This window comes from Carettochelys insculpta, chromosome 11, assembly GCF_033958435.1.
Source record: "Carettochelys insculpta isolate YL-2023 chromosome 11, ASM3395843v1, whole genome shotgun sequence".
Classification (NCBI taxonomy): Eukaryota; Metazoa; Chordata; order Testudines; family Carettochelyidae; genus Carettochelys; species Carettochelys insculpta.
Window position 1 is genome coordinate 19,689,000 of NC_134147.1, and position 23,437 is coordinate 19,712,436.

At 59.8% G+C, this 23,437-nt stretch overlaps 2 protein-coding genes across 5 annotated transcripts; both read left to right on the forward strand.

The window, feature by feature from the left end:
• The first annotated feature begins 694 nt into the window (after positions 1-694).
• On the forward strand, positions 695-12,370 carry KCNK4 (potassium two pore domain channel subfamily K member 4). Its single transcript, XM_075005231.1, has 7 exons — positions 695-913; positions 1,881-2,188; positions 3,115-3,235; positions 3,334-3,494; positions 4,825-5,011; positions 9,985-10,124; positions 11,031-12,370. The coding sequence occupies exons 2-7, from the start codon at positions 2,000-2,002 to the stop codon at positions 11,499-11,501; spliced, it is 1,269 nt and encodes a 422-aa protein (XP_074861332.1). The 5' UTR covers positions 695-913; positions 1,881-1,999; the 3' UTR covers positions 11,502-12,370.
• A 745-nt stretch (positions 12,371-13,115) lies between these two features.
• CATSPERZ (catsper channel auxiliary subunit zeta) lies at positions 13,116-19,997 on the forward strand. Of its 4 annotated transcripts, none has more exons than XM_075005542.1 (9): positions 13,116-13,172; positions 13,548-13,594; positions 15,230-15,276; positions 15,882-15,948; positions 16,177-16,258; positions 16,450-16,541; positions 17,939-17,992; positions 18,641-18,707; positions 19,455-19,996. In XM_075005542.1, the coding sequence occupies exons 2-9, from the start codon at positions 13,592-13,594 to the stop codon at positions 19,634-19,636; spliced, it is 594 nt and encodes a 197-aa protein (XP_074861643.1). In that variant the 5' UTR covers positions 13,116-13,172; positions 13,548-13,591; the 3' UTR covers positions 19,637-19,996. The 4 variants fall into 4 exon arrangements, with proteins under 4 accessions (XP_074861643.1, XP_074861642.1, XP_074861645.1 ...); XM_075005540.1 differs by lacking the exons at positions 13,116-13,172; positions 13,548-13,594 and adding exons at positions 14,474-14,555; positions 14,906-14,972 and having other exon boundaries at positions 19,455-19,997; XM_075005541.1 differs by lacking the exon at positions 13,116-13,172 and having other exon boundaries at positions 13,466-13,594; positions 19,455-19,997.
• Positions 19,998-23,437: the final 3,440 nt, after the last annotated feature.

The window sequence follows — 23,437 nt, forward strand, 5'->3', positions numbered from 1 at the left end:
CAGGGGGCGACAGAGGGCCGCACACGGCGCCCCCTGCTGGCACACGCCAGGAGCTCCCCTTGCAGCGGGTGCCCCTGCCCAGCTCTGCTGGGAGAGGCTGGGCATGGATGCTGGTGGGCACTGCCAAGCCTGCGGTTGCGGCACTGGTCCGGTGGGCAGCGCTAATTGAACGGCTCTGTGAATTGGGCTCTGGCTGGCAGGTTGTATGGGGGAGGGTTGGCACAGAGCCAGCTGTGCACCAAGCAGCACCCCCTCCCCCAGCCACCCAACAGGGAGGGGCCGGGAGACTAACCCCCCCGCCCGTCGCTCCCTGGAGCCCAGTTACTGTAGCGTCTGGTTCTGCGTGGCACCCAGGTGAGTCAATGGGGCAGCCTGCCCCCGGGTGGGGAGGGGAGGGCAGGGCAGGGCAGGACCCCCCCCGCAATGGGGGTGCTTTCCCCATGTGAGGGGCCCCCGCGGTTGAGGTTAATTCCCCCAAGGACCCCCCCCGTCTGGGCTCCCCGGGGTGGGGCCGCCCCCTGCGAGCCACCCTCTGGCCCCCGGGGACGGGGGTTAACCCCCCCCACCAACGTGGGGCCCGGGAGTGGGGGGGTTACTCCCGCTGCCCCTCCCCCGCCTCCAGGCCAGCTGAGCACACACCCGCCTGCTCCTGCCCCTTTAAGCTCGGCTCCTCCAGCCACAGCAGCGGCTGGCAGCAGCCCCGGCCGGCGCCGTCCCCCGCAGCCCCAGCGCCATCCACCGCAGCCCCAGCCGCCGGGTGCGCACTGCGCGGGGCCGGCCGCGGCTGGCAGAGCCCCCCCCCCCGCAGTTCCTGTCCGTGGGGGAGCGGGGCCGGCTGGGCCTGCGGGGGGGGGGGGGGTGCTTGGGGACCGGCTGCCCAGCCCGCCTCGTCGCTGCCCTCCCGCCGCGCACCGTAAGTGTGGGGGGGGGCGGACTCGGCGTGACGCCCCCACTTCCCGGCACCCCCTTGCAACGAGCGGCCTAAGCCCTGGGAGGCTGAGGCAGAGCCGGGTGGGGAGGAGGGAGGGTGTCCCCAGCTCTGGAGCAGCATGGGTGTTGGGGGGTCTGGGGGAGCCCGGGTTTGTCTGTGTCACGGGGTGGGGAATAGGGCGCCTTCCCCCCGCCAGCCCTGCAGGGGCACGTGGGGCGTATCAGAGTGAGAGCTCAGCCTGGCATTGGGTATCATGGAGGGTCTCTATCTCGTGGGGTTCATGGAGGCCTTGATGGGGTGTTGGGGAGGGCTGAGGAGGGTCTCTGAGCATTAGACATGATGGGGTGCGGGTGGCGTGTATTGGAGTAGAACCTATGAGGTGTCTGCAGTGGAGATGAAGGTCTAGGTGGGGGATATTGGGGGGAGCCATCTAGGCATTGGGTGTAAGGGGGGGGTCTCTCTGCAGTGTGGTTATTGGGAGTCTGAGCGGGACATGCCCAACGGGGTTATGGGGATCTCAGGGATGCAGTGGGGTCTCTCTGCAATGCAGGCTGTTGTGGTATGGGTGGAGCATAGGGGGTGAGGGGCTATGGGCGGTATTGGATATAAGGGGCGGTCTTTATTGAGGGTTCAGTGACTTCTGGGTGGGTGTATTGGATGGGGCTACAGGTAGGGTTATTGGAATGGGGGTGCGGATAGTATTGGGGTGTAACAGGTCTCTCTGCCATGGAGGCTGGGGGGTTGTGAGTGGATGTATTAGCACGGGACTGTGGGTGGTACTAAGGGTCTCTGTGCAGGGGATGTGTGGGTGAGGGGCCGGGAAGTTTGTGCAGTGCAGGGGCTGTATCCGGATGGGGGTGGTACTGGGTGCAATGGAGATCTCTGTTGGAGGTAGCTGGGGGAGGGGTGGCAGCCTCCCCTCATACTCACCCTTCTCTCTTCCCTGCAGTGACCTCCCCCCTGACTCCTGCAGCCCCCCACTCTGCTGAGAACCATGGGGGGCTTCCTGTTTGCTACTCATCTAAGGAGTCGATCCTGAGTGGGGCGGGGGCGGGGCGGGGCAGCGTGATGCGACGGGCTACGGTGCTGGCCCTGCTGGCCGTGGTGCTGGCCTACCTGGTGAGCGGGGCCTTCGTCTTCCGCCTGCTGGAGCAGCCCCACGAGAGCCACCAGCAGGAAATGCTGCAGGCTGCCCGGGAGCAGTTCCTCCAGCGATACCGCTGCGTGCCCAGCCAGGAGCTGGACAAACTCATCCTGGTGAGAGGGGGCGTGGAGGGGACTGGGACGGGGAAGGGGGAAGCGAACGGGCTGGGGCAGCAGGTGCGAGAAATGCTACGGCTGGCATCGAAACCTGCCCAGTGACAGTGCTGCGTGTTCCTAGAGAGACCGGGGCCCTGGCTGGCTCAGCAACATTGCAGAGCCTCCTGCTCCTCCTAAAACCCCAGCAAACGAATGCTGTGTCCCACCAATCCAGCAATTAACTCTCCCTCTGGCCTCCTGCGTCTTCCACCTCCTCTTGCAGCTGCAGGGGCTTGTCACCCTCCCCCTGCCTGGGAACGGCAGGGCTGGAGAAGGGAGCTGAGCCCTCTTCTCTCTTCCCTGCCCCCCCACGTGGAACCATGCTGCCCCCTGCTCCTTCTCTCCCCCACCCCGCAACTGGCATCTCCCGTGGGGCAGCGAGAGCGTCACCTGCCTTCTGCGGACGCTCTGATTGGCTGCCCTTCCCCAGGAGGTGGAGAAAATGGGAGAGGGGCAGCCAATCAGAGGGGTTTGTCACCTTCACCTGAGGGCCAGGCTGGACAACTCCGGAGATTATCCGAAGTCGGAGTTGTCCATGGTGGGGTCGGGGGAGATGGGGAGCAGGTGCGCGGAAGACATCAGAGGAGCGTGGGAGGCAGGTGTCTCTGGGGTGGGGTGGAAGCAGACGCAGGTTGGGGTGATTTAGGTAGCAGTGGGATGGGGTGAATGTGACGGGGAGCTCTGGGGGAGACAGGGAGAGGAAGGGGAAAGAGGGTGGGGCTAGGGTGGGGGCAACCAGGTGTCTGCAGACAACAGCCATGAGGCAGTCAGGAAGGGGAACGGGGAAAGCCAAATTTCGAGGTAAGGAGGTGGGGAAGGGGCAGGAGCTGGTATGGGGTGCCCCCCATCAGGCACTGGCATTAACCCCTTCCCATCTTCCCCAGCACATCAGAGATGCTGTGGGGGCTGGTGCTGACCCCACAGCCAACGGCACCAACGGCACCAGCAGCAACTGGGACATGGGCAGCGCCTTCTTCTTCGCCGGCACCATCATCACCACCATCGGTACAGTCCTGTTGGGGTGGGGGGGTCTGTGGTATGGGTAGGGACTGAGGCCTTCTGCCCTCTCCCCGCTGACTCTGTCCCCTCCCCCGCCCCCCCAGGGTTCGGGAACACATCCCCCAAGACAGAGGGGGGGCGTCTCTTCTGCATCTTCTATGCGCTGGTTGGGATTCCGCTCTTCGGCATGCTGCTGGCCGGGGTGGGCGACCACCTGGGCTTCTCGCTGCGCCAGGCCATCGGCAAGGTGGAGGATGTCTTCCTGGTGAGTGCCATCTGCATGCTGCCCTCCTGCCCCCACAGGGGCAGGGCCCGTGTGCCCAGCAGCTTCAGGGCCCTCAGTGCTTCCCCGGCTCCAACCCAAGATGTCCAGCGGTCACCACGTCTCCCACCGCCCCGCAGTCTTCCAGCCACCTGTGCTCCCCCGGCAGTCCCTTCCAGGGCCTTGCAGCCACTCTCCAGGCTGTGTGCAGAACAGCGGTGCTGCAGAGGAGAGATCAGACATTACTGGGACAGGGAGCCTGGCTCTGCCCCCTGCACTAGGTGTCTCCCATTTGTGGGTCTAGCATGGTTGGGACCTCCTGGCCAGTGGGGCTCCCCTGTCTGTTTCCTCCCCCAACACTCTGCCTCTACCCCTGCTGAGGTCCTTCCCCCAGGGTTGCGTGGCACAATTCCCCTCCTGGAGAGGATGGCCAACTCTGAGGTGCAGAAATCCCATCCTCTGGCCAGTCCAGCACCTAACAAATTACTGCCCCTTGCCACAGTACCACCACCACAGAACCCAGCCAACTGGCCACAGTACCACCACCACAAAACCCGGCCTACTGGCCACAGCAGCACCACCACCACAAAACCCGGCCTACTGGCCACAGCAGCACCACCACCACAAAACCCGGCCAACTGGCCACAGCACCACCACCACCACAAAACCCGGCCTACTGGCCACAGCACCACCACAAAACCCGGCCTACTGGCCACAGCACCACCACAAAACCCGGCCTACTGGCCACAGCACCACAAAACCCGGCCTACTGGCCACACTACCACCACAAAACCCAGCCAACTGGCCACAACACCACAAAACGCAGCTTGCTGGTCACCACAATCAGAACCTGGCCACCGGTTTGCCACACCCAACCCACCCATTAAGAAAAACGCCCTGGTGCCCACTAGAGGCTTTACTAAAATGTACCAGAGAACTGTTTGACAAACCAAGAGACTCCCCCAGCTGTACATTTTGACCTTATTTTATCATATTTCTTACCTCCTCCTGACATGGGTCACAGTCACAGCTACAAGGCGTGGATTGCAGAGTGCGTTCATGTGTCCTGAGTGAAAAAACGTGTTATCTTCTGTCTGGCAAAGCCGTACAGACCCCAGCCAGGGCCACCTCCACCGCCAGGGGCTGTGCGAGGGGGGCAACGGGGTGAGTGTGTGTTAGGAGGGGGGATTGGCGTGTGTGGGGTTTACCCCTTTTGGAGGTCGGGGTGTGTGTATGATGGTGGTGGGGTTTCCCTCTGGAGGTCTGTGTGTGCATGGGGGAGGGACCTGGGCTTTCCTCTGGTCCTCCGCCGACGCTGTCTCCTTCCCCCTAGAAATGGCAGGTGAGTCCCACGATTGTACGGATTCTCTCCGCCCTGCTCTTCATCCTCATTGGTTGCATCCTCTTCGTCACCATCCCCACCATGGTGTTCCAGCGAGTGGAGGGCTGGACCCTGCTGGAGTCTGTCTACTTTGTGGTCATCACGCTGACCACCATTGGCTTCGGGGACTATGTGGCAGGTAGGCATGGAGGGGGCTGGTGGGGGGAGCAGGAGGGGGCTCTGAAAGGAGGGCTCCTTGTGGGACAGGGGAAGGAGATGGGGAACCCAGGGGAGAGATGTCATGGGGGGAGGAGTGGAGTGCAGAGGACAAGAAAGGTGAGTGTGGGGGGGTGCGGTGTCCTAAGTGGAGCCGAAGATGTGGTCTGAGAGCTAATTCTACAGCACAACCGTTCAGGAATAGCGACTGCATGGTAATTAAATGTAGCATCTCTGGAGGGAGAGAGTGCTAAATTAAAAACCTCGCCACAGTGACATTAAACTTTAAAAAGGGGAGGCACACAAAACCGAGGATGCTTGTGAGGCAAATATTAAAAATTGCTGCCCCAAAGGTGCGGTGCCAGCAAGCAGCGTGGGGACGATGGAAAACCCCAGGGTACGGGATCATCACGAACGCAGGCCCCGGGTCAGAAGAGACCACCCAAGGCCCAAGAGAACACCACCAGGGCGAAACAGCTGCGTAATGGAGGCTGTTAGAGGCAAAAGAGAGCCCTTTAAACTTTGGGAGTCATGTTCCAGTGAGGGTAACAGGAAGGGGCACAAACTCAGGCAGGTTATGGTACATGGCAGGGGGGGTGACAGACTTGCCAGGCCCCTGGGCAAGATGGGAGAGGGCCCAGTTCTGTGACTGCAGAAGGGTGGGGCCTCAGGCAAAAGCGGGCAGGGCCGGCACATGCTAACTTCCTACCCCAGTTCCCTGTCAGCCTTCAGAGTGCACCCGGCAGCAATTTAAAGGGGCTGGGGTTTGGGGGTGGTAGCAGCCGGGAGCCCCCGGCCCTTTTCAATCACCTGGCCCCAGGACAGCTGCCCCCTTCGCATCCCACCCCCCTTGGGCCTGGGTACACATGAGATAAGATAGGCCAAGAAAGAACTTGAAAAACAACTTGCTGAAGGCGCAGAATTTTTTTAAGTCCAGCAGCAGCAGCAGCAGCAGCAGCAGCAGCAGCAGAAGCCTGGCAGGCAGTGGGGCCAGACCCCAGAGGGGTTTAAAGAAAGAGGAGGCCAGTGCAGAGAAGTTCAATGGATTCTTTTCCTCAGCCTTCACTCCAGAGGCCATCGGGGGAGACCCCCCAGAGGGCTGTTCTATTTGGGTGACACATCTGAAGTGCTGTTGTGCTGCTGTGTCAGTGGAAGACATTTGAGAACCAGTTGGTACCTAAACAGTCACCAGGGCCAGGTGGCATTCACCCAGGAGCTCTGGAGGGACGCAGATGTGAGATGGCACAATTGCCGGCAGTCCTGTGTGAACTGTCAGAGGCAAGTCCAGGTACCCGATCGCTTGGGGATAGCATAGTGCAGCGGTGTCCAGTAGGAATTCAGAGGTCGTCACGCTTGTGGTTGCTGTCTTTCTGTATCCACCACATTATGTTATACAAAACTTTATAGAGCCAGGCACTCCCAGCCCCTGCCCCACAAATACAGCCCCCCTTCCCCTCCCCTAGAGCCAGGCGCGCGCGCGCGCGCGCGCACACACACACACACACACACACACACACACACACACACACACACACACACACACACACACACACACACACACACACACACACACACACACACTCACTCTGCTCCAAATTAGCAGACGTCTACATGTGCTTAGGATATATCACAGCCTTTGCAAAGGGAAGTCTGGGCTCATGGATGGAAGAATTGTGTGGGAGGGCCACCAAGCCTGGGGATAGGGCAATCTGGGTGATCCAGTGCACTAGGTCTTCCAGAAACTCTCAGACGAGTTCTCTCCCCAGAGGGTCTTCAGAAGAGCGTAGTCTGGGGACTAGAAGGAAGGTCCTTGCATGGATCAGTGACCGGTTGAAAGATCGGAAACAAGGGGTAGGAAGAGCTGAATGGAGAGGTAAATGGTGGGGTCCCTGAGGGGCCGTACTGGGACCCCCAGGTGATGCGTGGATGGGACATAAAGGATCATGTGTCCCCAGCCACTGCGAGTGGGAAGGGCTGGTTAGCAGTGGAAGGGGACAGGGTTAGCAGTGGGGAAGGGGTGCTGGTGCCTGCAGCAAGATGCCATCCCTCCTGCACTCACCAGTGGCCATGGGGTGAAGCCTGGCAGCCCCAGCAGGCTACTCTGGGGGAGTGGGGAGGGACCCCCCTGCATGTCCCATCCCAGCACAGCCAGTGGAGCAAAGCGGACTGCGGCTGCCTGGCTCCGCTTTCCCTGCTGCTACCGGTGACCTGTGCGGGGCAGACCCCTGCTGCCAGTTCCAGTTCCCTGGGCCGCCTTGGTTGTGGGGCGAGGGCAGGGCAGGGGCAGAAAGAGGGTGGGGAAGGGGCAGGAATGGACCAAGGGCAGGGAGTGGGTGGGGAGAGGCAGAGCTTGAAGCAAAAGGGGGTTGTCCCAGCCCTTCCCTGTGCTGAGGCGGGGGGGCACACATGGCCCATGGCCCCACCAGGTCCCCCTCAACAGTGACCTCTGCTGGGACCTGTGCTGTTCACCATAGTCACCCGTGATCTGGAAAAGGGAGTGAACAGTGACATGGTAAAGTTTGCAGCTGATAAAAGATCCATGAAGGTAATTGGGTCCAAAGCCGCCTGCAGAGTTACAAAGGGATCTCACTAAACTGCCTGAGTGGGCCACAAAACGGGAGATAAAATGCAGTATTGACACACTCAAAGTGCCGCCCGGGGAAAAGGGACCCTCATGACGCATGCAAAATGATGAGTTCTGAAATAGGTGTTGCCACTCGGGTGAGATCTTGGAGTTACTGGGGGGAGTGCTCTGAAATCTTCAGCTCAGTGCACAGCAGGGGTCAGATGGGCGAAGAATACTGGAAACATTAGAAGAACAGAAAACAAGGCAGAAAATATTATAATTGTAGAATCACAGACTCCTAGGGCTGGAAGGGACCTCAGGAGGTCATCAAGTCCAAAGCAGGGTCAACCCCCAACTAAATCATCCCAGCCAGGAGTAGGTCAAGCTGGGACTTAAAAACCTCTAGGGATGGAGATTCCACCACCTCGTTAGGTACCACATTCTGGTGCTTCACCACCCTCCTGGTGAAATAGTTTTTTCTAATATCCAACCTGCACCTCAAGCTCTGTCACTTCAGACCATTGCTCCTTGTTCTGCCGTCTCACACCACTGAGAACAATTTCTCTCCATCCTCTTTAGAGCCCCCATTCAGGAAGTTGAAGGCTGCTATTAAATCGCCCCTCAGTCTTCTCTTCTGCAAACTAAACAAGCCCAAATCCCTCAGCCTCTTCTCACAGGTCATGTGCTCCAGCCCCTTAATCTTTTTCATTGCCCTCCGCTGAACCCGCTCCAGCACATCCACACCCTTTCTGCACTGGGCGGCCCAGAACTGGACGCAATCCTCCAGATGCATCTCAGGGTATCCAGTGGAACTGGAAGAGGCTCAGAAAAGGACACTGGAGATGATCAAGGGTATTGGAGGTGATGCATAGGCAGGAATGAAGGGTCACGTGCCCCCCAAATGTGGGGGGGCCGGGGAGAAGGGCCAGCAGCCAGGGGAGTCAGAGCTTCTGGGGGGCCTGGCCCCTGCAGGAGGGATTGGGCCTGCACTCACCAGCAGAGAGCCCACCCCACTCTGCTCCCAGCCATGTTGCTCGGGAGAGGGGGTTGGAGGAGGAGGTGGAATTGCCGGAAGCCGGAGGAGCAGTCTGGGCTCTGGCTGGGTTGCGCCACTTCCCAGCACCACAGCTGGTGACAGTGGACAGGGGAGACCTCTGTTGCCAGCACCAGGCACCTCATGAGTCCCCTGTGCCGCACGGCCTGAGGGAGAGGGCTTGGGGCGAGGGTGGAATGGGGGCAGGGTAGCGGCAGAGGCTTGGGGGGAAGGACGAAGGGGGACGGAGGCTCAGGAAAGAAGGGGAATGGGGGTGGGGCCTGGGCAGATGTGGGGTTGCCCCATTCCCTCCCCCTCCTGGGAACAGCCCTCCCCAAGGCTAGGGGTGGCATAGGGACGAGTCACATGGGGGCAGCCACATGCCAGCTTCTCCCCTTGTGTCTTCCCCAGCAGTTGCCTATGAAGGGCAGGGAGTAACCCCCATGGAAGCAGAGGGTGAGGGTCTGGGACCAGGGGTGCCGGGGGCTCTGCAGCTCCCCCTGCCTTGGAGCGGCTTCCATTACCCGGAGGGTTTGCAGGTTGCTTCGATGGCTCTCACCGCCCCCACTGTACAGATTGTTCCAGCTCCCCTGGGACACCCTGAAACGATGAGGGCTCGTCAGCTTAGAAGAGAGCCCACAAAGGAGGGAGAAATGGGCGCGGCCTGCAGAACCCTGCAGGGCGGAGAACAGGGGAACAGAAAAGCCCTATTTACCCTTTCGCACCCGGTAAAAGCCGGGGTCGCTGACTGGCCTGAGTGGGGAGCGACTTTACTACGAATGAGGAAATGTTGCTTCACGCGGCGCCTGGACCGCCAGGAGGTGTTGGGAGGGCCACAGCTGTCACTGGGTTCTCGCCTGGAGAATGGGGCATCACTGGCTGTGGGCCGACATGGCCTGGGGTGGTGTACCCAATGCTCAGGGCGAGCTTAACCCTCCAGGGTGTAAGGGTGAAGCGGTTTAGAGGGGCGTGGAGCGATGCCAGCATGGAGGCTGTCCCCCTGCAGCATGGGGCTACCTAGGTCCTCCATGGCCAGCTGGGCCTACCTGGCCTGGAGACCTCCTGTCCCCCATGGTACCGACCAGCTCTGGGTGGACCTCTCCCAGTTACCCTGTTCTGTCCATGTGCCCTGACGCTCCGGCACAGGCTGCTGTTGGAAGCGGGAAGCAGGATTAGATGGACCTGTGGACGTTCCTGTAGCTGGGGGCCGGGGGAAAGGAGGGTGAGGGAAGCAGGTGGAAAGGGGCTGGCAGGAGGACGGGGGCCGTGGAATGAGGGGGAGAGGGCAGGGAGGGCACAGCTGGTGCGTCGAGGAGGTCGCAGGTTGGGAGCAGTGTCTCGGCTTCTCCCCTCCCAGGTGACGGTGTGGGGGACAAGCACCCCTGGTACAAGCCCCTGGTCTGGTTCTGGATCCTGCTGGGCCTGGCTTACTTCGCCTCCATCCTCACCATGATTGGCAACTGGCTGCGGGTGCTGTCCCGGCGCACACGGGCCGAGGTGGGTACCCCCCAGCCAACCCACCCCACAGCTCTGATTTACTCACTTCCCCTGGCCCCTCAGGTGCCCTCTCTGCCTTTGTCCTGCCCCTCGCCCTCCCGTGGGACCCCCCATCACCCCGCCCCTCTGCCTCCCGCACGGCCCCCACCTTCTGCCTCCTGTCATGGACCCCCAACAGACACCCCTCTGCCGTGCTCTCTGCTCCACGCCTCCAGCCCCTCAGCCCCCTTCATTCCCTCTTCCTGCCCCTCCAGCCCCCTCACAGACCCACTGCCGCCTGGCCCCCAACTCCTCCCCACAGAACCCTCCCACTATTTTGTCCCTTCATCCCCCTCACTGCCTCCCCTTTGAATGCCCCGCATGGTCTCCCCACTTTCTCCACCCCACTGCTCCAGTTCCACATGAACTCCCACTGTCCTCCCCCGCCCCCTCTGCACCCTGATTAGTACCCGGAGCCCTCCACAGTCATCACCCGCCTTTGACAACTTGCTGTGGGTGCTGACCTGGCACACATGGGCTGAGCTGGGTCCTCCCCACCCCCAACCAACACCTTCCACAGCCCCGGCATCCTCCCATGGCCTCTGTCAGTGCGTGACCCACCCCCGGCCCCCCTCCACTGGTGGGTGCTGGCCTGGTGCCCACAGGCCATAGACTCCCCTGCTGCGTGGGCCTTCTATGTGCCCTCCTGGGGCATGTCCATGGGTGAGGGAACGGAGTCGGGGTGCAGCTTAACAACCCCAAATCCAGCAGCGTGTGTGGCTGGGCGGGGGGTGGGTGCGGTGAGGGGGGATATCGCCGGGCGGGACGGGGTGGGGGGCAGGATATGGGGGGGCTCAGGATGTAAGTGGAGGAGGGTTAGTACAATGGCCTGCAGGGTTCCCTGACCCGCCCCCACTCTCCCCGCAGATGGGGGGCCTCACGGCGCAGGCTGCCAGCTGGACAGGCAATGTGACGGCCCAGCTGCGGGTGACCGGCATGGGGCTGCCCGAGAAGCTTCAGAAGGTGGGAACGCTGAAGGGACACCCACCCGCCCCTCAGACCCCAGAGCTGCCACCCGCCGTGCCTTCGCCACCCCCGCCCTCGCCGCAGCTGGAGCCCTCCTCTCCCAGCACCGCCCTGCAGGTGGCCCAGCTCAACGCCCGCAACGCGGCCACCTCAGTGGGGGGCGGCCTCTGCCCTTTTGACTACCTGGGGGAGAACCTGGCCTTCATTGACGAGAGCTCCGACGCCCAGAGCGAGGTGCCCAGCGACGGGGGGCTGCAGGCCAAGAGTCCCCGCCGATTTCGCCGCCTGCGTCCCCGCCGTGCCCACGGCCAGCCCCCCGGCCTGCCCATGGACCTGCTGAGCCGCACCCGCCACAAGGGCGAAGCGGTTTAGAGGGGCGTGAAGCCGCTCCAGCGCCGAGACTGTCCCCTTGCCGCATGGTGCTAGCTGGGGCCCCCCATCAGCACGGCGCCTCCCCCCGCCCCATCAGCTGGGCCTACCTGGCACGGAAACTTCCTGTCCCCCACAGTACCACCCAGGTCTCCCACCCCTCGTGGTACCAACTGGGCCACCCAGCATGGAGACAGCCCCTCCTTGTGATGCCAACTGTGCGCCCCCCGCTGCCAACTGCCAACCCAGCACTGACTGCCTGAGCACCCTGCCACAGACACACCCCAGCCTCTGGGGTATCACTTGACCTTCCCTTGAGGTGCCAGATGCGCCTCCGCAGCACCAGACCTCACCCCCCCTGGCCCGTAGAGCCGTGCATCCCATGCGCATCCTGGTAACAGGAGACCCCCTCTCTCCGGTACAAGGAAACCTGCTGCACACAGACACCTCCTCCCCTGCTCAGTGACTAACTCCCCCTGGAATATCTGGGGGGGGCAGCTCTTGGGGAACACCCCCAAATCTGTGCCTCATTTGCCTGGAGGGCTGGGTCCTTCACCCCTCAACAGAGGGCGGGGATCAAACTGCCAAATGATATTCTAACCCTGCCCCTACACTCCTGTGGGGTGATGACTCCCCAGATCGAGCCCTACACTCAGTGTAGGGGGGGAGTTTATTAAACCTAAGAAGGGGGTGAGACTGTTCCCTGCTGCCTCTCCCCCATGGTGTGGGGGGTGTCCACCCAGCTGTCCTACTGTGTGTATGTCTGTCCTGCTCCCTGTCTGCCCCCCCAACCAACACACACACGTGCCTGTTTGACTCTCTTTGATGGATGATTTTTCTGTTTGTTTTTTATTTTCCAGATTAAATCAAAATCTGAATGAGAGCCACTGCAGCCGTGTGTCTGTCCAGGGCGGGGGGTGGGTGGCCCAGCGTGTCTCCAGCCAAGGAGGGGGTGCAGGAGCAGGGGAGTGCAGAAGCAAGGGGCTGGTGGGGTTTGCAGTGGGACAGGACCCAGCATTTGGGGGGGGCCAGTGCGGAAGGGGCACTGGGTTTGGAAGTAGGTGAGGGCCTGTGTGAGGCATGAGGTGGGGGCATGGGGATCCTGAGGGCAAATCTCCTCCCCCTCTCCAGCTCTGCTGGGGGCAAGTAAGGGATCTGAGGTCTGGGGGTAGCAGTGCCGGGCGGGGGGGGGGGGGTTGTCTAGTGACTGTTGCCCAGCAAGAATCTCATGTTGCTATGGCGTCACCTCAGGGTACCACATGGGCCTGGTCTGTGTGTGGGGTCTGCGAGTGGCTCCCTTCCTTGGGGAGGTGCATTGGCATTAGGCGCTTGCCCTAGCTTCCGTATACCCCGTCCTGAGAGGGTGTAGCGGGCACAAAGGAGGGGGGGGTCTGATTAGAGAGGGGTGGTGGGGTAATTAGAGGGCGGGGTGTGTTGCTGGGTGTGTAACAGAGCAGGTGGAGGGGGAGGCGGGTGATGCAAGAGGCAGGAAGGATGGGGCGGCTCGGGGGTGCTGGGGGGGGAGGATTGAGTGCTGAGGGCATGCGGGGGATAGGAATGGGTGGGACTAAACAGGGGGCTTGGGCGGGGGCTGCGGGCTTTGACATGCTCCCTCCCCCTGAGGTCTCGGGCACTGAGCTCACCCAGTTCCCAGCAGCATCCTGGAGGGCAGAGGTGAGCTGGACTGAGCGCAGGTACCAGGGTGTGGGAGGGGACGTGCCCCAAACCCCCGGAAGATGCCACGTGGCTAGAAAGACATTGGGGGCTCTGTCAATGTTGTGTGGAGGAGGGGGGGCTATCAGGCCATGGAAATCCCTATGTCAAGGGTGGGGGTCATACCTGGCAGCACTGGGATTGATTTCAAGGGCAGGAATCTGGAGACACAGGGTCCCAGTTTGGAGTGGGGCTCACGGTCTCACTGTCAAAGGTGTCCAGGGAGATCTAGGCCCCAGTTTCCAGAGCGCCAGTCCTTACACCCCATGAAGTACTGGACAACTCCTTCCGGCAAAGGGAGGGTTGCCCCATTCATGGCTTGCTGGTCCGTTGCAGGACAAGGCCGGAGTGGAACTGGCTGGCAAGATGGATTTGCACCGATGGTGAGAGCAGAGGATGCTGGGTATATACCCTCAAAGGTCTGGGGCAGAGTGCTGCGTGGTTCTCCTTGGGGAACAAGGATACCAACTTACCCACCCCCATGGATTTGATCTGTTGCTGGGGAATGAGGGATGGGTGATATCACCCTGTGGAAAATACGGGAATTGCTGCCATATTTAAGACCAATAGGTGTGACTCAGTTTCCCCATGCTCTTTGGATTGACACCTCGTGAGCAGGAAAGGGTCACTTCCCCCTCCAGAGCACAGGAGACTGGACAGCTGTGGCTCTCTCTGGCTGGGGATGAATAAACCAACCAGGCCCCTGTAGTGAGCCGGGACTGCACCTGGGCATCAGTGGGTCACCAGCTCTCCCTGATTAACGATTCCTAATTCCACATGTGGTCACCCTAATTTCAGAATCAGATTGCATTATCCCAAATTATCCTAATCCAGAGTAAACGAATCTGCAGCAAGCAACACCCTCCCCACACCCCGTGCCCTTCTGGTCCCAGTGCAGCCACATATGGCGTCAATCAGGACCACTTAATCCACTTAAATCACACCCTGTCTCAATCTGTAGGACTCTTGTCCAACCAGCACAGGGGCTGCTGTCAGGCAGTAAAGCCTGAGCCTGATGTGTTACTGGTACAGTGCAGGCTGGAGAGAAGCTGTCGGAGTCAGTCGCTGACCTTCAGCCGAGAGCTGGTGAAGCAGTAACTAGCTCCCAGTTCTTAAGCACCTGCCTGGGGCACACACGTGGTAACAGACAGTTCTTTGGTCTCACAAAGGGCCACCGAAGTTGAGACCTGCCCTAGTTCAAAGGGGAATTAATACGGGGCAGCGCTATGGCCCACAGTCAGCCTGGGCGATCTCGGGGGGGGGGCCTCCTGAGCCACAAATGTTGGTGTGGGAACCAATGGGGAATAACCTGGCCAGGAATCAATGGAGGCTGAATGTCAGAAGGTTTGTGCCCAGCCAAAAGGGGAGAGGGGGGTGCAGCAGCGTCCTAGCAGGAGGAGGGGAGGGGCAAACACTCCAACCTGGATCATTTTCCAACTGGGCTCTGATCACAGCTTGACTGCAAGAGCAGGGGCAGGACTCAGTGGGCAGCCGGTTCCTTCCAGCCCTAAATTCACTGCCCAGGCTGGGGGCAGAAAGGGAGGCCTTGGCTGGGGGAGAAGGAGGCAGAAACGGAGCAGCTGGTTGCCCGCAGGAGTCTGTCTTCCCTGAACTAAGGACTCCGCGCTCCTGGGTCCCAGAGGCCTAGCTAGTAAATCCGCTGTGCTTCTGCTGAGCCCTGTCTTTCTCTGCAGGTCTGCAAGGAGCCTCCCCCGTGACCCCAGCAGTGTGCAGGGACTGGAGTACACGGCGAAGGGAGACGTGAGCTTTGTTAGGGGCTCACAGGAGCCCAGTCCCCAACCCTGCTGTCCCGGATTAGGGGGAGGCCAGTCCTGGGGATGCTGATATGGTGCCAGTACCCATGTGGGGTGCTGGCAGGTACCGCTGCACGGTGAAGGGCAGGAACAACGCTGTGCCAGGGGGATCGACGCAGTGTTGGCAGAGGGATGGGGACCCTGGGGGTGGGGGTCACTGAAGGGATATAGGGGAGTCTGCTTTAACCTGCACTGCTGTTACAGGAGGGGGCCTTGGAGCCAGGGGGGCACGTGCTGGACTCAGCTGAGGGGTAAGAGTGGCCCGTGGGAGATGGCAGCTGAGCCTCTTTGCCGCTGGAGCCTGGGGGTGGAGGGACAGAGCTGGGGGTGGGGTAATACCGGAACCCTGGGGCAATTGCATGAGTGGGCCTGGGCGGTCACTGGACTGGGGCGCGCCTGGGAGTCAGGGTGGACAGCCGTGGGCGTTTGCTCTGCTACATGGGACAGCAGCAACCCCTCCCGCCTGAGGGAGGGTGGGGACAGTCCCCGACCTGCCCTGCTCCCCCCAGTGCAGCCCAGCGCCCCACCCCTCCCAGGGCTGCTGCTGCTCTCCCCACTCCCCCCGCCCCCGGCTCCATCCGCCAGGGATGCGGATCCTGGGCTGCTACTGGAGTCCTCTCCCCCACGCACAGAAGCTTTTAGCAGATTGGTGCTAAAGGAATTTCCACTCCATGGCTCCAGCTGCCCCCACCCCCCAGGAACACAGTCTGGAGCTGGAGAGGGAGATGCTGATTGGCTGGAGCCACAAGTCTGGGCAGGGAGCTGGGAAGACAGGGCACTAGATGGGCCCATTGGTGTGATTTGGGGAGGGGTGGGGGGCACTGGTCTCTCACCAGGATGCCCTCCCGCCCCCCAGGTCACCAGGGGACGCCTCCCCTCCGGCCCACGCTGACTCAGAAGAAGCAGCTAGAGCCCGGCAGGAGGTAAGGAGCACCGGGGTTGGGGCTGAGGCACAGTGGGAGCTGGTGTCTGCCCTGCAAACACACACACTTTCTTGCTCCCCCTCTCCCAGGAAGGGGCAGCATGTGGGGCAGGAGGCAGGAAAGGAAGCTGCCCTTCAGGTGCCAGGGGTGCAGGGAGCGGGAGGGGGAGGGCAAGCCTGGGGATGGCGCTAGGGACCCCCAGAGCTCTAACACGATTCCTTCTGCCAGGAACCCGGGACTGCTGCTGCTGAAGCCTTGGAGACCTCAGCCCCTGTGGCCCAGCAGCTGGAGTCACTCTCCACCATCTCAGGTCAGTGCCGGGGTGAGACGCCCAGCATGGGGGAGGGAAGGGACTTCTGTGTAAACCGCCCCCACCCCACCCCAGAGGTGGCTGCATCTTAGTGCCAGGTGTGGGACGCCCATGTGTGTTTGGGGCAGTGGCAGATGAGGGCTGGAGGTTGAGTCCTTCCCTCCCTCAGCTCAGCCACTCTGCCCCGTCAGGCATGGGCAGCTCTGCATGGACCATGGGGAACCGCATCACCCACTGGAGACTGGCACACCAGCGGGGTTACCACCTGGACCAGCTGACACAGGTGGGTATGGCCAGACCCCCTCTCAGATCTGCAGGGTTCCCTTACAGTCCCACCACTGTATCAGAGAGTAGCCGGGTTAGTCGGTAGCTTCGGGAACAACAAGAAGTCTTGTGGCACCTTATAGACAAACAGATATTTGGGAGCAGAAGCTTTCGTGGGCAAAGACCCGATTCATCAGGTGAGGGAGTGGTGGGGTGGCTTCAGGGGGTTATTTAAAGAATGGGGTCCCAGTAAGAGGGAGGGCCAGAGCTGAAAAGGTCTATTCAGCAGAAGCCTGTGGGGAACACTTCAGTCTCCCTGGACACTCAGTGGCAGATTTAAGGGTGGCAGTTCTGAAACAAAGAAATTTCAAAAATCAAATGGAGAGAGAAATCTCTGAGCTGCGATTCATTTGCAAATTTGACTCCATTAACCAAGGATTGAACAGAGACTGGGAGTGGCTCGCAGATTACAAAACCAGCTTCTCTGCCCTGGGTGTTGAGATCTCCCCATTAGACTCTGATAAAGGCTCACATGCCCCTGTCTGATCTGACTTGTTTTTATTTCTTTTGATAAGTACTGTTGCTACTGGGCCATTTCCACCTTGCTGAATAGACCTTGTCAGCTCTGCCCTCTCTTTTACTGGGACCCCACTCTTTAAATACCCCTCTGAAACCACCTCCCCGCTCGTGCATCTGATGAAGCGGGTCTTTGCCCATGAAAGCTTCTGCTCCAAAATAGCTGTTAGTCTATAAGGTGCCACAAGACTTCTTGTTAGTCCCACCACTGTGTCTCAGACCCTGGGTGCAGCATCACACCAGGACGAGTCTGGTGGCCTTGGGGCTCCAGGCACCTGCTGAAGATCCCCAGCCAGTCCCAAGGAGTTCAGACTCCTGGCAGAGCCTTTGCTGCGTGGGAGAGACGTGGGTGGGGGGAGCTGCACGGACCCAGCAGGGCTGTGCAGAACGTGCCATTGAGGCCCCAGCAACCCAGCTTTACAGAGCCCCTGCTGGATGGGGAAGCCAACAGCCAAGCTTAGCCCAGACAGCCTAGGAGTAGACTGGCCTGGCACCTCCCCAGACCTCTGGCCATTCTCCTCCCAGCTCCCTGGCCCAGGAAGGAAGCCCAGGCTAGCTAGGGAGCAGGGGCAGGAGGACATTGAGAGGTCCCAGGAGGTCAGGATGGGGTGCTGGGCAGGGAGTGAGGGGGGCTGGGTGGTTTCAGGCAGTCACAAGGGGTGCAGGGTGGGGCTGAGGGCAGGAGGGCATTGGGTGGTCCCAAGCGGTCAGGATGAGCTGCCTGGTAGATGTGGAGGGCAGGGGTGTTGGCTGGTCCCAGGGGGTAAGGGTGGAGGGGCAGGATGAGTGTGGCAGTGTTTGCTCTCCTCTCACACCCTCTGCACATCTTCACTGGTGCAGGATAAAACTTACAGGCGCCGGGTGAGGAAACATGAGAACAACTGCAAAGCAGCTGTGAGTCTGGTACCTCGCCCCCCCATGTGGCTTATGGGCCCCACTGCCCTGGCCGGTATGCCCCTACCCAGCCCAGACCTGAGCCTTCTGCCAGCCCCTCCCATCTCGGCTGAGCCCTGACCCGCTCAGCGCACCTGCTCCCAGCCTTCCCCAGCTGTCTCTCAGCACCCAGACAGGTCAAGTGTCCCCCACAATCTCCCTGGCTACCCCCAGATCACCCAGCCCCTCCCGATGCCCTGGCGTCTGGCTCCCTCCTCCGAGTCACTCCCCCCAGGGGATATTCCCCCCGTCAGCTCTGACGCACCAGTTTGGGGACCTCAGGGGGAACCCCACTCTGGGCAGCTTTCGTGTGCTCTGCCCTTCCACCCCCAGGGACCACGCACAAGGTTAACTGCCCCACCCGGATGCTGTGTAATGGGAATGGGTCTCTTCGCCGTTCCCTTCCCCAGTCTCAGGCTGCTGCTGAGAACTGAGGCGCTCAGTGTGCATGAGAGCTCAGGAATCCCCCAAGGGAGGGTCAGGGCTCCAGGGAACCCCCTTCTCCAGGCCACTGAACTCCCCCAGGCTATGGCCAGGGAAGAGGGGGCAGCTGCTCCGATTTGGGACCAAGTCTGAGAGCCCCAGTGACACGGGCCCCTCCCCCCACAGGTGCCCCTGCCCCTCCTGGAGCTGATGGAGGAGGAGGTTCTGGCAATCTTAACAGAGACCCTGAAAGGTGAGGCGGGGCAGGGGCAATGGAGTCGCCCAGTGCAATATGACACAGCGCCATGTGACAGCCCTGTAGTGGGGGACAAGCCATCCATGCTGTCACCCCCCAAAAACGCAACGCAACGCAACCCAACCACGCCGGGCCGGGTGTCACCCCTCCCCCTGCAAAGCAACCCGACCACGCCGGGCTGGGTGTCACCCCTCCCCCCGCAAAGCAACCCAACCACACCAGGCTGGGTGTCACCCACCCCCCCCCCGCCGCAACGCAACACAACCATGCCAGGCCGGATGACGCATCACCTGCAACACAACCCAACCACGCTGCACTGCGTGAGCCCCCGGTCCAGCATAACGAAATGCAACAACATTGCCCTGCATGACCCCCACGTGGCAATGCAACAACACCATGCAGCCTGACCCCCACGGTACCACACAACACAGTGCAGTGGGTTGACACCAGGCAGACTCCAAGCCTGTCCAAAACCCTGATTCCTGAGTGACCCCTCCCCTTGGTCAGGGACACAGGCTGTGCAATGCCCCTGACAGATGGCAAACCTTAAACTTGCCCTGAGCCCTGGGAGGGGGGGCGCAGGGAGGTGGCTTCCTAACACGGGGTGAGCCCCTCCCCCCAGCTAGGAGGGGATGCAGCCACACTTGCCCACTAGGTGGCGGCCTTACTCCAGCAGTGCTCCCCCAGGGGCTTTGAGGCAGCTGGGACCACAAGCCAGCATTGACCACCAGCTTTTCCTCCCAGATTACCGCCGGCGGCTGGGGGCAAGGCACCCGCTGACTCACCAGATGGAGCAGCGCATGCAGCAACTCAGGCAGCAGCTGGAGGCCAGGAGCACTGGGGCCGGAGGGGGTGGTCAGCCCGGTCCACCCCCCTGTGCATCCCACTCTGTCACTCCCCAAGCCCCACTCCACCCCAATCCCTGACGCTGGGGCTGGGCTCGCTACCACCAGTGCCTGACCTCTGGCCCATCTCTCTCCCAAACACCTGACCGCCCTGCCCTGCCCCGTCCCCTCCCCTCATGCACTGAGATTTGTAGGCAACATTAAAACAGAGCTCATCTCCTTTGTTCAGGCCTGTGGCCTTCTTGTGCCCAGAACTGTGGGTGCTGCTGTGCAGCAGGGAGGGCTCTGGGATTCAGGACGAACCCAGTGCTAACCCTAATGCTGGAGTGCAACTCTAGGGGGTCGCTGTGCTGCAGGGGTGGGGGGTGTTTGGTCAGAGATGTTCTCCTTGGGCTGCAGTACCTATAGAAATAACCCCACCCCAGAGGTGGCTGCATCCCAGACTCCCTTTCCTGGATCTGTTATGACCAGGGTGGGTTCCATGCACAAATGCACAGAGGGCTGCATGGGAGCTAGCAAGCTGGGTTATGAGAGACGGGGACCGCAGCAGGGCCAGTTGTCAGGAGGCCAGGGAATATGATGGGTCAGGACTAGCACAGTGGTTTGTGCATTGGCCTGCTAAACCCAGGGTTCTAAGCTCACTCCTTGAGGGGGCTGTTTAGGGATCTGGGGTAAATAGATTTAAAAAAAAAAAGGGGGGCTGGTGCTTGGTCCTGCCGAGAGGGGTAGGGGCCTGGATTTGATAACCTCCTGAGCTCCCTTCCAGTACTATGAGATGTGTGTAAGTGGGTGGCAAGCCTAGGATGGTAGAGCCAAAGCTGGAGGCCATTAGCTGGGTCCCAGTCTGTAGCACTTACTCTGTCATGTTTGCAAGGCCTTTAAATCCTCAGTCCGTGTGGTCCCCTGCCCATGAAAAGGCTGCTGTGGTCTCAGCAGCCTGACTCTGCCACCTGTTGCCCAGAGGTGGATAAAGCAACCTCACCCTGCCAGCTTCCTGTACCATGCAGGGCTTTCCCTCCCCTCAGGTCAGAGGCAGCCAAGGGCTTTCAAGTTGTGCTGGGGGCCATAAGGTTGGGAGCAGGGATGAAGGCCTGGGTCTTGAAGTCTGCAAGCAGCCTGGGCCTTCCCTCTTCTCACATCCTTGTTCTGTTATAAAGCCCTCGGCAGAGGCTAGAGTCACGCAGATTTGAGGAGTCTCTTGTGGACAGAGGTTGTTGCTCCTCATCTTCTACCACCCTTATCCCATTAAATCAGTAAACATGTCTGGGAGGGCATTGATGGGCTTTGGCAAAGTGGGCGGGGGTAGGGCTGAGCTGGCAGGCACCTCTGGGGGTGAGGGACCCTGACCCAATTCAGGGACTGTGCAATGTCCAACAGGACACTGCCCATTATAACAATGTTGTGACACTTTTGCTATGGCAGGGTGTGCTGTTCAGTGTCACTGCAAGTAGCTTTCAGCCTTGACACCCAGCCGCCTTGTTAGCTTTGTAACGCTCATTCGTTTGGGGTGGCGCTGTTGCAAGCAGCTGCAGTTTGCATTTGTCCTTTCTCTCCCTAAGTGGAGATTTTCCTGGGACCTATGCATTGGTATTCTGTCCGTGCTCCACCAGACAAGACGAATCGTTTGTTAAGGACCCCGGTGATTAACTGGTCTGACCTAATGCATAGCAAGCCACAGAATGGCCATGATTAATTCCCATGGGGAGTGGAAGAGAGCTTAGAGAAAAAACCATCCCAGCTTGATTTTAAGATTGCCCAGGATGGAGAAGTCATCTCAGTTCTTGGGCAGTTGTTCCAATGGTTGATTACTTCACTATTACAAATGTGTGCCTGATGTCCTGACTGCATTCATCTAGCTTCAGCCTGCAGCCCTTCACTGGTCTTAAGCTGGTCTGAAGAACGTAAGAACGGCCATTCCTGGGTCAGACCAAAGATCCATCTAGCCCAGCATCCCATCTGCCGACAGTGGCCAGTGCTAGGTGCCAAAGACAAGGATCAAGTGACTTGTTTCCTGCTGTCCATCTCCAGCCTCTGGCAAACAGAGGCCAGGGATGCCATTCCTGGCTAATAGCCTTCTATGGACCTAACCTACAAGAATTTATCTAGCTTGTCTTTGAACTCGTACAGTCCTAGCCTTCACAGACAACAGTATTAAAGACTTTTTGCCCCATGTAGGTACTTATAGATCAAGTCACCTATAACCTTCTCTTTCTTCAGCTAAAGTTAACAGATTAATCTCTGGGCATCTCTTCTTATAAGACCTTTTTCTTTTCTGATTCTTCTAGCTGATAAGCCAGTTCAGAAGAACCTGAATGCAGTAATTATCCAGCAAGACTAACTGAAGAGCCAGTTCTTTTAGCTGAGTCTTTGCTTACTCTGCGGTTCAGCCCTTGTGTTGGGACCTCTCTTTAAATGACAAGAACCAGGAGATGCTCTTCAGCACGTCCCATTGATATGAGGTTCTTGAAAGCATTTATTGCCTTGCCAGTAAAATCCTCAGGCACTGCTAACCCTGCTTTGCTGCTCACATGTGCCAGCATCTTAATTAAAACTACTTCCCTCTCCTTTTATATTTAATGGGCGAGTGGGGAGCAGGCCATGGGAATGTGGGTGGGTGTAGCTAACGCAGTGATGGGTCTCCAGAGTGCCTGACCATTGCTCTGAGGTGGAGGAGCTGCCCTGAGTGACCCAGGGATGAACACCACCACAAGGTTGTGGCGAAGTTTTGATGGCAGGGGAAATATTGCAAAGGGATCCTGGTTCCATGTACAGGTGGTGCCAGGTCTCTGGGAGGAGCTTCAATCAGAGCTGAGTGAACACTTCAGAGGGTTTGACATGCTCCAATCTCTGAGCTGCTCCTAGCATGGAAGTCACAGGGCCAGGTCTTGGTTACTGGGTAGAGGAAAGACTGTTACCTAATTATGGAGGGGATAGTTATCTGGTTACAGGAGGCCACTGTTGCGGTTGCCAGGTGATGCAGGGGATTGTTACCCAGGCAGCAGGAAGGATACAGTTACCTGGTTACCAGGCAGGTGTCATGTTGGTCACAGGGACCCTGGTCACAGTGTTATTAAGGATGATGCCTGAAACGATCCACTATATATGTATGGGAAATTGCTGGTCCCCATCCCAGAGGGACCAAGGAGCAGGTGGGGAGGGAGCATGGAGCTCGAGGAGTGGAGCGGCTCAGCAGTAGGAGTTAGAGGCAGCATGGCCTAGTGAGAAGTTGTGTTTTAGGTTCTATTTCTGGTTCTGGGGGGAGCTGCGTCTAGTCAAGAGCAGGAGGACACTGTTGCAAATGATTCTCCCGGTGGGTGTGGACAGCTTGGCAGGATGTATCTAGAGCGGAAGAGGTGTGGCCAGAGGCTTGGGGGGGTAGAAAGGAGCAAGGCTGGGACCAGAAAGGAGGAGGCTTGGCCAGGTCAGGCCCCATGTGCTGTGTTAACTGGGCGGGTGTTGGTCTCCCTGGGGTAGGGCACATGTATCAGTTCACCTGGTGCGGGTGCCCTGACTGGGTGAGGAAGTTGCCCACCTGGCGATCCCCTGATTGCCCTGTCTTGCACCTGTGTGTCTACAGGGATCCCCAAGGAATCTCCCTTGTGCCTCGTATGGCCCAGTCCCTGCTGGGGGCAGCACTAGCCCTGCGTTTTCTGACCAGACGCACACAAGGCCCCAGGAGTGCTGATTCCTGGCGGGCCATATAGGGAGATCCAGAGAGAGGCAAGCAGGTTCTCTAAGAGCTGGGGATAGCACCTGAGCATCCTGGCTCCCTGATCTACCCTGCTGCCCCCAACCCTGCAAGTTCCAGGGACTTTCAAAACCAGTTTAGCAGGTTCTGGAGGCAGCTAAAGGTCAAACAGACGCTTCACTCCCTTTTCTGGC

What these genes read in the sequence shown, in the direction of transcription:
- KCNK4 (XM_075005231.1), top strand. Translation starts at nt 2,000, where the DNA reads ATGCGACGGGCTACGGTGCTGGCCCTGCTGGCCGTGGTGCTGGCCTAC. An exon ending in AGCTGGACAAACTCATCCTG is followed by an intron (nt 2,189 to 3,114) that starts GTGAGAGGGGGC and finishes CATCTTCCCCAG; the next exon opens with CACATCAGAGATGCTGTGGG. An exon ending in CCCGGCGCACACGGGCCGAG is followed by an intron (nt 10,125 to 11,030) that starts GTGGGTACCCCC and finishes CTCTCCCCGCAG; the next exon opens with ATGGGGGGCCTCACGGCGCA.
- CATSPERZ (XM_075005540.1), top strand. Translation starts at nt 14,491, where the DNA reads ATGTTGGTGTGGGAACCAATGGGGAATAACCTGGCCAGGAATCAATGG. An exon ending in TGGAGGCTGAATGTCAGAAG is followed by an intron (nt 14,556 to 14,905) that starts GTTTGTGCCCAG and finishes CTTTCTCTGCAG; the next exon opens with GTCTGCAAGGAGCCTCCCCC. An exon ending in GTCACTCTCCACCATCTCAG is followed by an intron (nt 16,259 to 16,449) that starts GTCAGTGCCGGG and finishes CTGCCCCGTCAG; the next exon opens with GCATGGGCAGCTCTGCATGG.